This window comes from Pelodiscus sinensis, chromosome 20 (genome assembly GCF_052426305.1).
Source record: "Pelodiscus sinensis isolate ZL-2025 chromosome 20, ASM5242630v1, whole genome shotgun sequence".
Classification (NCBI taxonomy): Eukaryota; Metazoa; Chordata; order Testudines; family Trionychidae; genus Pelodiscus; species Pelodiscus sinensis.
This window is the reverse complement of record NC_143071.1, coordinates 19,756,706-19,773,381: the sequence shown is the minus strand read 5'-3', so window position 1 is coordinate 19,773,381 and position 16,676 is coordinate 19,756,706. Positions and strand designations below refer to the sequence as shown.

Genomic DNA, 16,676 nt, shown 5'->3' with positions numbered 1-16,676 from the left:
GGAGAGTGGGTGAGCCAGCCCCGTCTCCCCCCCTCCCCCAGTAGTGGGGAGGGGGCTGCTGCAAGACCTTGCAAGGCCCCCATGCTCCTTCCCTTCCACTGCAGCAGCTCTCCTCCCCACCCCCCAGCACTCTGAAAGGGAGAGGCTATGTGGCTTGTGCCCCCTCCCCCCTTCTGCATACACAAACGGGGGATAGGGACCATTCGATTCCCAGCTCCATGTGGCTTCTGTTCCCACACCCCCAGCAGATGGGGAGGGGAAGGGCCATGTGTCTTGCTGCGCCCAGGGCTGTGTGGCTTGTGGCTGCACCTTCCCCCCACCCCTGCCTCCCTGGATCTCTGGGGAAGGACACATGGGCTTGTGGCTGCCCCCACCCCAGCTCCAGGGAAGGACTCTCAGCTGCAACCCCCTCCTCACCCCCCCCCCCCCCCCCGGGGCTCCCAAGTCTCCTCATGGAGGAGGGGGTGGCCGGAGCTGTGCTGGCCCTGCTTTCCTTGGCCACTGAAAAAGGTGGGGAGAGGAGGGCCTGGCTCTGGGCAGCCCCAGCCCTCTGCATGGCTTGCTCCTGTGGGATGCAGGATGTCGCAAGAATCACAGGTCCGATGATGAATACCCAAGGGGGGAAGGACAGAACCAGGTGGACCGTTTTATCAAATAAAAAATATTTACAACAGTGGTGGATTTATAGTATTTATTCTAAGATTTTTAATAGACCATGTTAATAATGAATTTACAGTATTTGTTCTATTTATTCTATGATTTCTAGTTAAACGTGTCAGATATAAGGATGGGAATGGCAAGGGAAATAGTCTCTAATCTTAAAATATCCAGCTACAGTAATAAAATAACAGTGATAACTACAAACTCTTATGTACTACCCAAAAACAACTACAACACTAAGCTTATACAACAGGAAAAAATCAAATCATACATACCAACTTACACAGCACACGGAACATTTCACAGATATTGGTTCGGTTGCGAAGGTCTTGGTTACGCCCGAGAGTCGGGGGAGGTGGCTGGTCGGTTGATCAGGCTGGCAGCGCTTGGAAGTATACGAGAAGGCACACGCATGGTGGTACGTGTGTTTTGAAGACCTCCTAGAGCGAACTGTGCGATGGGTATTTATCCCCAAATCTGCACATCACTTTCCCGCGCTTGCGTGTTACCATATATGGCCCAATGGTCACCAAGTGGGGGGGGGGGGTCTGTGTCCCAGGGGTTGGGCTGAAACTCTGCAGGTTTCATGCAACCAGGTAAGCCCCGCAGTTTTCATGCCAAGGTGACAGGTGGGAGAGTCTGAGGCTATTTTCCCCTTTTCACACCTTTCCTTTTTCTAAAGGCAATGGTATGCAGGAAGAGTGCGGCCGGTTTCTCTCAAGGAGTACTGCAGAACAAGAGCGGCCTGGCCAAACTTTTTTACTGGGGGGGGCAGTTTCTTTTCTCTAACACAGGAGAATCTTTTTTATAGGTATAGTAAGATATTTTGGAATCATCTTAACCCTACATTTTCCTGGCTTCTGCTTCTGGCCTTGGATTCCCTACGATTTTTGTTTGCTTTTGCAGGCACACTGTCATTATGTGGTGGTGAAGCTCTTCACAGCACAGCTCTCAGAAATTAATGATGCAGCTGTCCATGCTGTGATGAGCAATCTGTGTCTCCTGTATGCACTCTATGGAATCAGTAAACACACAGGGGATTTCCTGCAGGTCAGTATCTCAGTTCAGTATCCCATATCTTAAGGGCTACAGTGTGCTCTGGTGTGAAGTTGCTGTGAAATGGAAGACAACTGCAATTATCTGGGCTGTTCAGGCTTGGGAGCTCCAGGGTTAAACCTGGCACAAGGCAGAGCTATTTCAGATGGAGCTCTGGAATTAGCTTCCTCTTGCAGCCCTCCAAAGGCAGAGTTGGATGGCCATTAGGTTATGGTTGAGGACTCATCTCTTTAGACTAGCTTAATTGGGGGTTTTTTTTGGTCTTTGACTAATAGGCTGCTTACTGTCAAGCAGGGAGTAATAAGAGATGGATGTCATGCAAATGTGATAAGTCAATAAATCTGTACACACCCCAGTGTAGGAAGTGCTCATTAATAGATAAGTAAAGAAGAAAAGGGCTTGATCTTGAAAAATCTCTCACCTAGATATTTTCCAGTCAGAGTATCCAAGTGGTACAAGACGAGCTACTTTTCTCTATCAGCTCCTATGATGCAAGAGCAGGGGTGGGCAAAAAATTTCTGAAGTGGCTCCGGGCCGCACTGGAGGGAGCGGGACCTCAAGCAGAAGGGGTGGGGCTGGGATACTTCCCGGTTCCCTGCCTTTGCCTGCCAGCCCCTTCCCGCTAGGTGCCTAGGAGGAGAGTTTCTACACTCCCGTCCCCAGGTTCTGATTGGCCTGGGAGGGGCGAGGAGGAGGAGTGTGCGAAGTTTCCTCCACCCTATCCTTGCCCTGTGAGGAGTATATAGTGCTTAAAAGTGCCATGCGCTCCTGGCAGGGCGGGAGGAGGCTTCGCACGCTCCCCCACCCGCAGGCCAATCAGGGCCTGGGGGCGGGGGAGCGCACAAAGTATTCTCCCACCCTGCCAGGAGTGCATGGCATTTCTAAGTGCTGCGTGCTCCTCACAGGGCGGGGCCAGGGTGGAGGAAACTTCATGCACTCCTCCACTCCCAGGCCCTGATTGGCCTGGGGGTGGGGAAGCACGCAAAGCCTCCTCCAGCCCGGTCAGGAGCGCCTGGGACTTCCTTCTGGGTGGAGGAAACTGCCTGGGGGTGGGGGAGTGGCAGGGCCCCTGTGAGCCAGATCCACCCGTTTGGCAGGCCAGATCCAGCCTGCGAAGGCCCTTTTGCTCACCCCTGTGCTAGAGCATATTTGTACAAACAGTGGGGGGTTTAAGTTTGTACTGATAAGTATGGTCTTTCATAGCCACCTCCTGCATTTACCAAACAGCTATGAAAACAGAGAGAACTTTTGATTTTGGTTGGTTAAAATAGAAGCACTTTAATTCTTTGGCATCCCCTAAGAGGAAAGTGTTTTGACAAACTGGCCTTCCTTGTAGGGGAAAGTTGACCTGCAGTCTGATCTTCCACATAGAACCATGAGATCTTATGTCTGTAATTAGATTCTGTTCTGATAAGTCCTTTGGCTTTTGTTCCAGGCGGGCATTTTGACCAATGCTCAGGTTACTCAGGTGTACCAGCGTGTGAAGGAACTCTTGGCTGCAATCCGTCCCAATGCTGTAGCACTAGTTGATGCCTTTGATTTTCATGATAATCACCTTGGATCTGTGCTTGGCCGGTATGATGGCAATATCTACGAGAATATGTTTGAATGGGCAAAGAAATCCCCACTAAACAAAACAGAGGTAAGGAGGATCCCTTATTTCTCCCTGCTGACTCCTACTCTGCCTGTCCTAGAGCCAAATGATTCAGCCTAAAGCAACTACAGCTACAGTAGCCCTTCTGGAAGATTTGGGGGGAAAATAAAAAGCCTTAAAACAAAGTGTGGCTATTTGTAATGACAAAAGAAACTGACAGTTGTCCTCTAGATTTTTGAGAATATTTGCTGCATTTCTAAATCAGTTTGTAGCTGCAGTAGACAAAAACCAGAGATCTGTATGGTTGCAAGCCAGGGAAAGTTCTCCATCTTGGTAAACAGGATAGAATACCATAGGGATGTAAGTGACTAGTCAACTAGTGATGCCTCTAGTCGCTTCCCCCCTTGCTGTCTCTATCGGAGAAAAGCAGCAACTGGGGAGAAGGGGCAGGAGCCGGTGCTGGGGGGAGCTGTCTTAAAAGTCAGTTCCCCCAGCACCATCTCCACAGGATAGGGGGAGGGAGGTAGAAGCACAGTGGGAAACGGTGCAAGCAGGAACTAAAGCAATCTGCTTGCACTGGTTCTGCTGGCCTCTGCTTTTGAAATGTACAAGAGCCCTGTTGGGGCTCTTGTACATTTAAAAGGCTCAGGCACCATAGGGAGCATGGGGCCAGTCCCCTGCTGGCCCCAGGCTCTTGCTACAGATCAAAGGCAGAGGCACCCTTATTGGCTAATCAAATAGTTGATGGAAATCCCATCAACTATTTGATTAGTTAATTATTCTAAATTTAACATTCCTAGAATACAGTACCCTACCAATATATTGTCACTTTTACTTGCCGTGATGAGGTCCACAGTAAATTAGGTATCTCAGACCTGAGATTAAAGCCAAACTTGTAAACACTGTTAGGAATCCCAGCAGGGTCATTCTGCCAAGATCAACTGAGAGCATATAGTTCACTGTGGGGAGTTAATATTTTTTAAACACTTGAAAGATTCCATGGCTCTTCTTGTGAGAATAGTTGCAGGAGGCAGTATGGCTATGTCTAGACTGCAATCCTCTTTCGAAAGAGAGCGTCTAGACTGCACGCGGAACTTTCGAAAAAGCGGCTTGCTTTTTCGAAAGAAAGCACCCAGTGAGTCTGGATGCTCTCTTTCGAAGAAGCCCTATTTACATTCAAGAACGCCTTCTTTCGAAAGAGGAACTTTCGAAAGAAGGCGTTCTTCCTCGTGCAATGAGGTTTACCGCCGTCAAAAGAAAAGCCACGTTCTTTCGATTTAATTTCGAAAGAACGCGGCTGCAGTCTAGACGCAGGTGAAGTTTTTTCGAAAAAAGGCTACTTTTTTCGAAAAAACCCCTGAGTCTGGACACAGCCTATGTTCCTGTGTTCTGGACAAATTTCCCCTGTTTGACTGCTACCTTTCACTGCAGAGGTGGCTGTCTCACTGGCTTTCTATTTGTATAAATAACCTGCAGAATCAAAAAATGTGTTTTTTAAAAATTAAAACAAAAATTATTTTGATCTAATATCCTTTTTTTCCTCTCCCCTACAGGTTCATGAGTCTTTCCACAAGCATCTGAAACCAATGCAAGCCAAGCTGTGAAAATGTTTTTTTAAGAAACACACAGTTGTCCAATTTAGAAATTGGATGTCATTGCCTTTCCTTCAGGCACCTGAATCAAATCTTTGAAATCCCAATAACCATAGGACAGTAAATAATTGTAGCATCTCTTCCCACTTTTATATATTGACAGGGTAGGGTGCGGGAATTTAGAGTGTGTGCATAAGACGTGGATGTGTTTTTTAAAGTGCAATTATAATAATTGAGAAATGAGCCTTTTAAGCATTGTGGAATATTGTACAGATTCATGCAAAGCTTCCATTTGTCAACCTGCTAACGGCAGAGGTTGTTCATTTGGAAAGCATAGTAGGATTTTACTACTAAGTAGTTCACTGAATTCAGGCAATAGCTGCTGATGAACAGCTATCTTGCTTAAAAACCACACTTTACTCACCGACACCCTTGTGCCACAATGATGCATCACATATGCACAGCTGCTTTCTGAATCCTCCTACATCTTGCTTTGCACAGGAATGCCTATGTGAGCTGGTCAGAATCCAAGGGTTTAAACTGGGTCTTAATCAAAGCTCTGTGATATTCTACATTTTAATCCACTTCTCTCAAAGTTCATTACTCCTGTCTCCTTGAGCATAACATTGTCTTTCCATAACATCAGGCCCCCCTGCCTGAACCTCCCTCCCTGCAGCAGAAACTTCCAGATGCAATTAGGAGTAGGAATGTGTTCGGGTGCACTGTTAAATAGTTACACACAAGTTCTCTCCCTGCCATGTCTCAGAGGTAGCACTGGGGGGAAGGAGGGAAAGGGAAAGGGAGCAAGTGGGAGTCAGTGCTCAAAGGAAGCTGGCCTATCCTGTATCAGAGGCAGCAATGCAAGGGGAGAGGGACAGGCATCCCTGTGAGAGCTGGTGCTCGTGGGGAGTCAGCTTTTGCCAGCTCCCCATATGCACCGGCTTCCATGGAGCTGCCTCGCCCTTGTGTGTAAACACGTAACTGCTGAGGTTACACATTTACCAAAAAAGCCCCACACTTTTTAACATCCCTAATTGGGAGTTATACTCCTTTTCCTTTCAGGAGCGCTAGCTCAGTCAAACCATTCAGTGAACTTTAGCTGTGGTATTGATTGCATCCTTTCTCCCTTCAACCTGCCAGTCTCCCTTATACCGCCATATTCCATGTCCATCCTAGGCACCCTCCCCTGTTTGAGGCTCTTAACTAATGGTAGCTTTAGAGAAAAAACAGTGATGCTATTTCCCCCACTCAAACCTCCCCAAAAATATGCAAATTTCACCCATGTGCAAATTAATGGGAATTCTGTCATCTTTTTAATTTTTTTAAATTTTATTTCCATGGTACTTCACATCTGCAAAGCACTTTACAAACACTCATAGATATAGGTATGCTGTCTAAAGCACCATTGCTAGTGGAAATTGCAAAGCTGACCAATTGTGAAACCAGTGCTTGCCACTATTTGAAAGCAAAAATTGGTTGGTGTGGGTCTTGGGGTCTTAGACCCACTGATCTTGCTCTGTGATGTTTATCCAAACAGGTGTTTCATGGAAACTTTGAGCAGTACCTTCTAGTGCAGTGGTTCTCAAACTTAACTGATCAGGCCCTCCTCCTTTGTCTCTGTAGTTGTTTATGCACCCCCCTCTCCCAAATATATATACCACCTAGTTATGGAGGCAGAGGAACAGCTGCAGGCTGGCCACCCAGTGCTGTGCCAGCAACAACACAGAAGTACACAATGCCCCGTTGCCACCCTTAAGATCTGTGCTGCTGCTGCCACCCTGAGGGACGGACAGCTGGAGCCCTGCCATTTCCAGGTGAGGGACTGAGGAAGGGAGGAAAAAAAAGCCCAAGCCGGGATGGTGAGGCTCCAGCTATTCCCTTTATCTCTGCCTCTTGAGTGTGTCCTTCTGCCTAAGCCCTAGTCACTTAGGGCTAACAACTAGAGTTCCCCTCTCTCCCGAAAAACCCTCTAAAAAATGCTTGATACATTGTTGCACCTCTTTTGGGAGGTTGAGGCTAGCCCCTTAGTTTGAGAACTGCTGTCCTAGTGGAACAACTACAGCATTTTTCTTTGAGAGCTTCCAACGAGCTTTCTCTGAAATGTTAATGTCCCTTTTAATACTGAATTGAGACTGACACAATTGCTTTCTGTATTAACAGATTAAAGATTTAGCTTTTAATCAGTTTTCTGTGTAATCGTTTGTAAAACCAGAAAAAGGTTTGTTTGTCCTCTTAACCAAAATCCTTTTTCCAAAACAAGTGAAGAGCAGCAACTTTGAGTTTAAAGTGCTTCCTTCAGGATAATCCTGTGGTCTGTCTCTATTTTGGTGCCCTGTTATGAAAGTCACTAGCTTTGGGCATTTCCACAGAGGCATTTTGGCATTAATCTCTTCAACCAGACAGGGTAGCTCGTTGTATTAAACCTGGACTGAAATACATAATCATAGAATACTAGAACTGGAAGGACTGTAGAGATCAAGTCCAGTCTCCTGCCCTCACGGCAGGATCAAGCACTATCTAGATCATCCCTGATAGATGTCTGTTCAACCTGCTCTTAAATATCTCCAGTGATGGAGATTCCACAACCTCCCTAGGCAATTTATTTGTATTTAATCACCCTGACAGGAAGTTTTTCCTAATGTCCAACCTAAACCTCCCTTGCTGCAATTTAAGCCCACTGCTTGTCCTATCATCAGAGGTCAAGGAGAACAATTTTTCTCCCTCCTCCTTGTAGCACCTTTTTAGATACTTGAAAATTGCTGTCATGTCCCCCCCCCCCCCCCCTCAGTCTTCTCTTTTCTAAACTAAACAAGCCCAGTTCTTTCAGTCTTCCCTCATAGGTCATGTTTTCTAGATCTTTATTTTTGTTGCTCTTCTCCGGACCGTCTCCAATTTTTTCACCTCTTTCTTGAAATGTGGCAACCAGAACTGGACACAATACTCCAAGTGAGGCCTAATCAGCATAGAGTAGAGCGGAAGAATGCCTTCTCGTGTCTTGTGCACAACACTCCTGTTAATGCATCCCAGAACCATGTTTGCTTGCTGTGCTGCTTTTTTTTTTGCAAGTTTCACACTGTTGTTGCATCCTGATTCAGCTGCTGCTGAAACTGACCAGCGGCAAGAAAAGCCTGGTCTGCTGGGGGGGGGGGGGCGCACTAGCTGCGCCCCCCCCCAGCAGAACAGGCTTTTCTTGCCACGGAGGACGGGGGCGGCGGGACCACGGCATGTCTTGGCGGTCCCGCCGCCCACGTCCTCCGTGGCGAGAAAAGCCTGGTCCACTGGGGGGGAGGGGTGCACTAGGTGCACCTCCCCCCCCCCCCCCCCCAGCAGACCAGGGAGACGCGGAGCGGCTTTTCTCGCCACGGAGGACGCGGGCGGAGGGACCGCGGCGTGTCTGGGCGGTCCCACCGCCTGTGTCCTCCGCGGCGAGAAAAGCCCCATTTGTAAGTAGGGATCCGACATAAGTCGGATCCATGTAACTCGGGGACTGCCTGTATATGGAGCTGAAAAAGTAGACCACAAATAAGTAAGGATAATAAACAAGGTCATGTGATCAACATTTAGTTTAACTGCACATTTAAAAACAAATCACAATTTTTTAAAGTCATGAGATGTTATTGTAATGGAATTTTCATGCAGAATCCTTATTTTCACTTCGGGGAACCCCATTTGGGTTCTATCTTAATGGTCCCCAGTACTCGGTGTTGGCTGTGACGTCTCTGACTAGCCATGGGCCCAGTAACAGGACAGCCTTACACCACTGCACCTACTAACCCTAGGAGAGGCAGCAATTCCCAGCCTGAGCATACTCGAACCGTGCAGCACTAGTGCCTCCCAGTTCTCAGCGCCTGCCCTGTGCAGCTGCCGACCTTGCACTTAGGTGCCTCCCTCCTCCAGACCAGACCAAGGCTTTAAGGACCCAAGGGGCCCCCAATGCCCACAACCCCCCCAGCTAGCGCATAGACCTGCGGAACACGCAGCCTGGATGGTTTTGGAGGCCGGGGCGCCAGACCAGTCTCCCTGATGAGCAGCCCACAACGTCCGCCCTCCCTCTAGGGGCTCCTAAGCCCCGGCAGCTTAACCCGCTCCCTCCTCCTCCCTGTCCCGGTGCCGGCCGCCCAGCGAATGCTGGGAGATGTAGTTCCTTCCCCCGCCCCAGAGCGGCTCTCCAGGTAGAGAGCTGGCCAGGGAACTACCGCTCCCGGGATCCCCTGTGGTCTCGGCTCCAGGGCGGGATCCCAGCAACCGGAGGGTGAGAGCTGACGCGTTGCCCCCTGTCTCCGGGCGCGGCGGTACAACGGATCAAATCCGGGGAGGGGGAGGGGCCTGGGCGGGCAGGGCGCCATGGTAACCAGGGCTCAGGCCGGGGTGGGGGGCAGTGAAAGCCGGGGGAGGGGCCCCGGCTAGTCGGCCGGTGCCCGAGCCCCTGGAGCTAAAGGCGAAGGCGCTTTTATCTCCGCCCCCCCCCCCGGCTGCTCTTCCCTCGCCACCTGGGGGTGCCCCGGGGGCCCTTCCTCTGGCGCTGCTCAGAGCGCCCCGCCCCGCCCGGGTGAGTGACACCAGCGCGAGGGGGGGCAGGTCCATTGCTGCCCGCGAGGTTCCTGAAAGGCCCGGTGCGCATGGGGGCGCCTGGGCAGCAGCCGGCTGCCTGCAGACTCGGAGAGCTCGCTGGCCTGGCGCGCAGCTCTCCCAGGGCTGGAAACGCGCCCGCTCGTTTTCATGCCTTGGTAGCCCGATGCCTCCATTTACCAGGGAAGGTTGCTCCTTGCGGCTGGCCAGTGGATTTTAACTCCAGAGTGGGATGGCAGCAATAGTGACTCCAAGGCAGTGTCACCGAAATGCAGTCGGGGGGACCTGCCTTTACGAAAGAGGACAGAGGTCACAGACAAGAGCACAACCCACTGCTCTGAGTGCCGCCTTGGCTGTGTCTAGACTGGCCAGTTTTTCCAGAAAATCAGCCGCTTTTCCGGAAAAAGTTGCCAGCTGTCTACACTGGCCGCTTGAATTTCCGCAAAAGCACTGACTTCCTACTGTAAGAAATCAGGGCTTTTTGCAGAAATACTATGCTGCTCCCGTTCGGGCAAAAGTCCCTTTTGCGCAAAAGGACCAGTGTAGACAGCTGAGATTTGTTTTCCGCAAAAAAGCCCCGATCGCAAAAATGGCGATCGGGGCTTTTTTGAGGAAAAGCGTGTCTAGATTGGCCACGGACGCTTTTCCGCAAAAAGTGTTTTTGCGGAAAAGCGTCCGTGCCAATCTAGATGCTCTGTTCCAAAAATGCTTTTAACAGAAAACTTTTCTGTTAAAAGCATTTCTGGAAAATCATGCCAGTCTAGATGTAACCCTAGAGACAATCTGTGGACATCCCAGCTCCCAGCATGCATTGCTCCATCTCAATCCAAGCACCTGCTGTGCTCCTTGAAGGACCTGCAGCTGTAGTACTTGAAGCCCACAGCCTTGTTTCAGGGTTATGTGAATCAAGATGGAGCTGAGCAGGGCCTGCTGCTGCTGAAGGCTGCATGTGCTTGCTTTGAGGAGCCTTGCGTGATGGGACCTGCAGTCTTTTCAGTCCATGTCTCTGTACTACTGGACCAACCAAATCAAGAAACAGTGTTGCATGCTCGGATCTGGAGTATCTATGGCATGGGTGGAGTTCCTTTTTTGGGTCAGAGGCCACTGACCCACAGAAAAATCAGTCGGGACCGCACACAAGTGAGAAGCAAAAACAAATAAACAAACCCTCACTGATCTGGCCCCTGATTGAGAAGGAAAAAGACACTCCCCATATTCCCCTTCCAAAGCCTAGGGGGGTTCAGCCTACTAGACTCCTCTAGCAGCTGGGGGAATAGAGAACCAGCGCAGGTTCCCCAATGTTGTGGGGCCCCCTGAGCCTCAGGGGCTGAATCCAGGCAAGCCGGAATGTGTGTGTGTGGGGGGGAGACCCAGGCCTGAGGTTCCCCACCCCTGTTCTATGGGCTATTCCTATTCCTGTCAAAACAGGGCTGATTATGTACAAATTTAGTGTGACCTTCCTGATCCTGGCAAGGTGCCCGTGGGGCTTCCAATTAGATGTTTTCTTTATAGATAGTCCAAAAATTGCATCATTTAATGTGAGAGGAAGGATACTCTGGGGTTTAGGCACAGCAGAAGATGTGTCCCAGCTCTTCTTCTGGCTTGTCATTTGACTTGATTTACTTACCCACCACACTAACAAGCAATCCAGAAGGATAGGCAGATGGGAAAATCATTGACTCTCTTTGGGCCTAAATGTACTTTCATAAACCAGAGATAATCACATTTACCCACCATGAAGGAGTATTATTCAAGGCTTAATTACTTTAATGTCTTTACAGCAATTTATGGTTTTCCCAAGGAAGCAAAGGGGTGGAAAACATACCATGTAGAGATTGCAAAATAATTCCATTTCACAAAGCTCCCATTGAACATGAAAGTGAATCAGGAAATTTTAACTCTCCCTTTCTTTAGGTGAGGCTCAACTATATATGAGTGCTGTACTAAACAATTCTCCAGTATGTGAAGGTGAAGACGGAATGACTTTTATAAACTAAATAACTGGAGCAAGAGGACTGTTGGAAGCCAGGAAATGGTAAGGCTAAAGTAAACACCACTGGATAGCAGTCTCATGTCATCTAGAACAGGATCACTTTGGTTTCATTCATGTGGCATACTCAAATGAATATGATCTTGTGTGTTGGTAGGGCTTGTTAGTAAATCCTCTTCTACAGTAATCTACCCACTGCAGACTCCATTGTGAAGGATTTCTAGTGTTGTCTGGGGTTGTACAGAGGAGTCTGACTTCCTAGATGGGCAACCCAGAGTTCACGGTGGGAATTGTGATGTGACAGATGTGGGATGAATGTGGCCCATGAGTTCTCTGAACTTCAGTTCTGTGATGCAAAGAATTAACATCTTGCATTAAAAGTACAGGTTAGATGACAACTCTTGCTTTTAGTGCTTTTATTCTTGTAACAATGGAAACTTTTTTTTTTTTGGTTAGGCTGCACTACCCAAGAAAGGTTTAAAAGGTATGTGTACTTGTGTATTTCTCATGACACTACACTTTGGGCTGTTTAAAAGAGGTGGGGTGGAAATAGCCAACGCTGAGGTGTCAGTGACACGTTCACAGTTATGCTACTGGCTTTGGGATCCTTGTTTCCAAGATATGAATGTGCAATGTATTAGCAGGGCTCAACAAACTGCGGCGGGAGCTCCTCGCCAGCCCCGCACCGCACATGCGCCAGACCGGTACTGCTCATGCGCACAGTGCCGGTGAATGGGGCACACAGAGTGACTGGCTGAAATCTACTCATCACGGGCGAGTAGAAACAGCGGTTTGTCGAGGCCTGTGTATTAGTATTGCTTGTGTTAGGTCATTGCTGAATCAGCAGTGAGATTCAGCTGCCTCTTAAATCAGGCACCCTCTCTCATATATAGGGGCATGTTTCCCCTCCCTTGAGAGGGAAAGAACAGGTTGAAGTTGATAATTCCCCATCAGCTTCAGTTCCTTGTTAATATGTCCAAGTTCATCTCCCACCATTGTATGCTGCCACAGGGTACAGAACAGCTTCTGGTTTTCTGAGCCATATTTTAGAATGAAAGCCTCATTAGATTACTTTAATCTCTGCATGTGTCCAGCAACTGAATAATTGGGGGTTAGGGGATCTTGCAAATCCAATAAAGAAAGAAATCCCTTACATTGCCCAAGTGAGAGCAAACTTCTCTATTGAGAGCCCCATGTGGGCCAAGCTCTTTCACGTTCTCAGGGTAATGGCTGAAAATCTGGCCTCATTGAAGTCTCTGGGAATTTTGCCATTGATTTCAATGGGACCAACTTTTCATCCATCATCTTTAGGCTGACTAGGAGGCCCCAGGATCTTATGCTGATGATGTGTATGACCAAACTTTTTTCCTTGCATTTGGAGGCTTTTGGATAGACCAGGGGTCGGCAACATTTCAGAAGTGGTGTGCCAAGTTTTAACTTTCCCCATCCCACTCAGTGCAAGCCCTACTTCCTCCCATTTTGCCCCGGCATCTTCCTTCACTGTCCTGCTGCCCCAACATACCTGTGCCCCCAGCGTACACACTGGCAGGACAGCAGCGCTGGGACTCTCAGATCTGCAGGAGCAGCTTTGGGGTGCGGAGGGACCGGGGGGCAGAGTCACTTCCCTGCCAAGCCCAGCCCTTTTGCTCTCCCCTCACCTGCAGGCTGCAGCTCCAGGGCTGCACCTGGCCTGGGGCTGGAGGCAGAAGGGTGCTGGGGAAGGGTCTCCCTGCCTGCGGCTTAACCTGGGCCCTGGCACCCCATGAAGACGGCAGCAGCAAATGACTGGCTGTGCCACCTTGATCTGCAGATCAGCCCCAGTCCCACCCCCTGGAGCAGGAGGCAGAGCTTACAGTAGGAGTAAGGGGGGGGGGGGATAACCCCTTAGCTCCCAGGAACTGCACACCCCAGGGATGCGGCGCCAAGAGCAGGGTCATGCTTCCCATTCCACTTGTTGGGCCACACTGCCTGGCCCCTCTGCCATGCTGCATGTACCACAAAAAGTCATTTTGTGTGCCACTTATGGCACGCGTGTCGTATGTTAGCCCAGGTGCTATCTGAATGTACAAACAACGGCTTTTTTACCCACATGTTGCCCAACTCCCCTGATGGGAAGGCCTTGCTCTGTTTTCTTCTAGGTTCCATCCATGACGTGTTCAGTGACCTCTTGGGAGACGACGGTAAATGCTCTTTCACTAACATCGAAAAATAAGCTTTTTCCCATGTGAATGCAGAGCTGGTGAGAAGTGCTGGCTTGGCATCCTCAGAGAATGAAGCCTTCTCTTTACCTGTAGAGAAGCTACAGCGTTGGCTGTGGCAGCACAAGCTTTCCCTGCCATGGTGCATCAACCCTGTCCTCTCGGGACCCCCTCCAAGAGCGAAAAGGACGTGCAGTTTCCACGCAATCCATTCAGTACTTGGCTTCTCAGCTGACATGGATGTCGGGGCGAGGGCAATAGCGATGGGGTGGTATTTGATCCACAGCTTTTGGATCCAAGCTGGAGCAAGTTCCATATTCTCCATTTCTTCTAGATGAAATCCCCATTAAATCCAACAAGCCTTCCCAGCTCTCTGGGGGCAGCGGAGGGAGATCCAGGGAAATCGTCTCCAGGACCAGCAAAAAGTGAGTAGGTCTGAATCACCCAATTTAGAGACTGAAGAGGGAGACCTTGCTAGTTGCTGGTATTCATGCACCCCAGGAAATCCTCAGCCATGAACTGTGTTTCTCTTCTTGGTACTAGCCATGTATTTTTGGACATTACAATTATTGCTTTAGGGGGAGATTTTTCCAAAGCACAACTAGGAGTTTGGTGCCCATATCCCATTGGCTTTCAAATCTCCATCCCTCTTATAGGTACATTCTGCCCTCAGTTACACTGGTACCAGCCTAGTGAAATAAGAGGACCCCGTTTAAGAAGGTTATGCAGGTATTACTGAAGACAGTGCCTAGCTCAGTCTGAAGAAATAGCCATCCTAGCACTAGCATAACTATGTAATCTCCTTGAGTAAGGGTCAGAATAACACCCTCACTGCAGGGACATCTCCCAGTCTTCTCCAACTGAGAGCGAGACATGTTCCACCCTTGGACTGCAGACAGCCTCCCACCTGGCCTCCTTTCTTGGGAAATTGTACGGCAAGTAGCAGTGTAGTTCCTAATCCTCCTGCTTCTGTGTCAGGTCCATTTTGGAAGGTGGTGTCTTCAGCAAGATGGCTGCTGAGGAAGATGCAGGAGCAGAGGTAAACTAAGGCCTGGGTGGGCTGAGGTGGATTATGTGAGTCAGGAGAGGTTCCTACTGAACACACAGAAATTCAGCCCTGCTGTAATTTCACTGAAGCCAGCAGAGATTCATTTAATTCTAACAGTCTCATAGATGGAAGATCTTATTTGGATGTCCCTCTAGTAAAGATTCCCAAACTTTTCGGCATCATGCCTCCTTTTTGATTTTTGAAAAGCCCTCGCCTCCCTGCCCCCAAAAATAGTAGCAAAACTTGTTGACCAAAAAAAAAAGGAACTGACCAGGGCAGCAAAACTTGATGGGGACAGGGGCTGGGTCGCCTCGTGCTCCCCCTGGAATTTCTTCACACAGACACACACACACACCCCGGGGGGGCACGCCCCCCTGCTGGGAACCCATGTAGCGTAGTTGTTGTAAAATGGATGCTTGCATAGATGGTGAGAGAATGAGAAGAAAACATCCTAGTTGGTGCAGAGCATTGGTGAGGAGACTTATTTTGTTTGCTGGGTGTTAATTGCAATACCATCAATGTTTCTCTTTCTGGTGATAAAGCAAAAATCAAGACTTTCTTCCTAGAATAGTGGCACTTCCACCAATCACAGCCAGATTTCAGCTAAAAAGCAAAGTTCCTTGGTTGAAGGGTTTTTCAAACAGACATTTTCCCAGTGGATTGAAAAATACCCACGCCTGAGAAGACATCCAAAGCATTTTACAAACAGGACTGAAATAGGCCTCATAGCACTGTGAAGAACTGTGTGTGATTTTTGCCCCCGTGTGACACATGAGGAAAGCTCAGGTGCAGAGAGATTAAGTGACTGGCCCAGGATCACAGGGAATCAGTGACAGAGTCAGGAATGGAACGCAGAAGTCATGACTCCTGGGGTCCTGATCTAGTTTCTGGTCGTTTATATGAGATGCAAACAGGAGGGCGTGTTTGATTTACTTGCTGGGTCGTTTCCCTTTGGACAAGATATAGAATAAATGGCATTTAACAAAGTGTGTCAAGGCAATTGACAATGTGTAAGCAAAATAAAAACATGCCTTTTCTGTGCATTGGGCTTTCTTGAGCCTCCTCTGATGCTACATGCTTCTGCCTGCATGCTACTGTAATCTCATTTCTCCTTACTGTGCATGCAGGGATCTGACCTCTCAGATGTAGACCCACAAGCTTTGCTGGAGACCCTGAAGGTAAGCGAATGAAATATCACTGGTCTCTGAAGTGCACTGACTGAGGCTGTGACATGCTAGAACTAACCTCAGGCTTGTCTTTCTTGGGATATGTCTACACTGCAGTGAAAGGGGAGACTGCAGCACATGTAGATGTACCCAGGCTAGCTCTAATCTAGCTAGCTAACAGCTTGTGTACATACATTGAAACCCAGAAAGGCTTATACAGTCCTTGCTGCTACCTGTGCCCCCACCACTTCACTGTTCTTGTTACGCATGCTGGCTGGGTCAAAGCTAACTTGGGTGTGAGTGTCTATGCTGTAGTCACATCTCTGATTGCTGGATAGACCTGCCCTTGGTCTGGATCCTGGTTTCTTTTAACCAGTGTTTAACTGTAACCTCTTCCTCCAATAGCTTTTCTTCACAGAAACCCATGCTGAGTCCTCGTTTGCTATGAGCTCTTTAGATCAGTGCTCTGAGACGTGGCAATGAACTTTGTGTATGCAAAAGGCTTATAGCATCAGGCCTCAGTTTATCTTTTTCCCCTTTAAAAATTTCCAAGCCACACCTAGTTAAAAACCTTCCCACTGGCAAGTATTGGAAAATAGGGAGGCCAGGACATTTCCTGGAGTTGACATATGCTTTGCCACTCCCTGTAGCCACCCACGGTGAACAGTGCAGGTTGGGCAGGTATAGGACCCTGAACTGGAGGTCTGCTCCCTATGCTTCCCTGGTAAGTGATTAGTCTAGAGCTGGATTGAGAGCCAGGTTTGGGATGAAGGGCCACTGGCTATGGTGTAGGTAAATCCTTC

The 16,676-nt window shown here is 48.9% G+C and overlaps 2 protein-coding genes across 12 annotated transcripts in view; both read left to right on the top strand.

The window, feature by feature from the left end:
* Nucleotides 1-7,082, top strand: part of ACOX1 (acyl-CoA oxidase 1) — a 46,337-nt gene extending 39,255 nt beyond the window's left edge. For 4 of the 6 annotated variants that reach the window (XM_075903627.2, XM_075903633.2, XM_075903626.2 and 1 more), the window contains 3 exons: nt 1,567-1,710; nt 3,152-3,358; nt 4,864-7,082. In XM_075903627.2, coding sequence (XP_075759742.1) covers nt 1,567-1,710; nt 3,152-3,358; nt 4,864-4,914 — 402 coding nt within the window. In that variant the 3' untranslated portion in view covers nt 4,915-7,082. Of the gene's footprint in view, nt 1-966; nt 1,079-1,342; nt 1,533-1,566; nt 1,711-3,151; nt 3,359-4,863 lie in introns of those variants that run through there. The other 2 variants (XM_075903629.2, XM_075903628.2) reach the window with 2 other exon arrangements.
* Nucleotides 7,083-9,019: 1,937 nt separating this feature from the next.
* FBF1 (Fas binding factor 1) overlaps nt 9,020-16,676 on the top strand; it is a 40,774-nt gene continuing 33,117 nt past the window's right edge. For 2 of the 6 annotated variants that reach the window (XM_089771941.1, XM_089771945.1), the window contains exons 1-7: nt 9,023-9,154; nt 11,386-11,506; nt 11,918-11,945; nt 13,600-13,641; nt 13,994-14,084; nt 14,638-14,698; nt 15,835-15,885. In XM_089771941.1, the coding sequence (XP_089628067.1) occupies nt 11,504-11,506; nt 11,918-11,945; nt 13,600-13,641; nt 13,994-14,084; nt 14,638-14,698; nt 15,835-15,885 (276 nt within the window). In that variant the 5' untranslated portion in view covers nt 9,023-9,154; nt 11,386-11,503. Of the gene's footprint in view, nt 9,155-9,174; nt 9,195-9,217; nt 9,452-11,385; nt 11,507-11,917; nt 11,946-13,599; nt 13,642-13,993; nt 14,085-14,637; nt 14,699-15,834; nt 15,886-16,676 lie in introns of those variants that run through there. The other 4 variants (XR_016347567.1, XM_089771944.1, XM_089771942.1 and 1 more) reach the window with 4 other exon arrangements.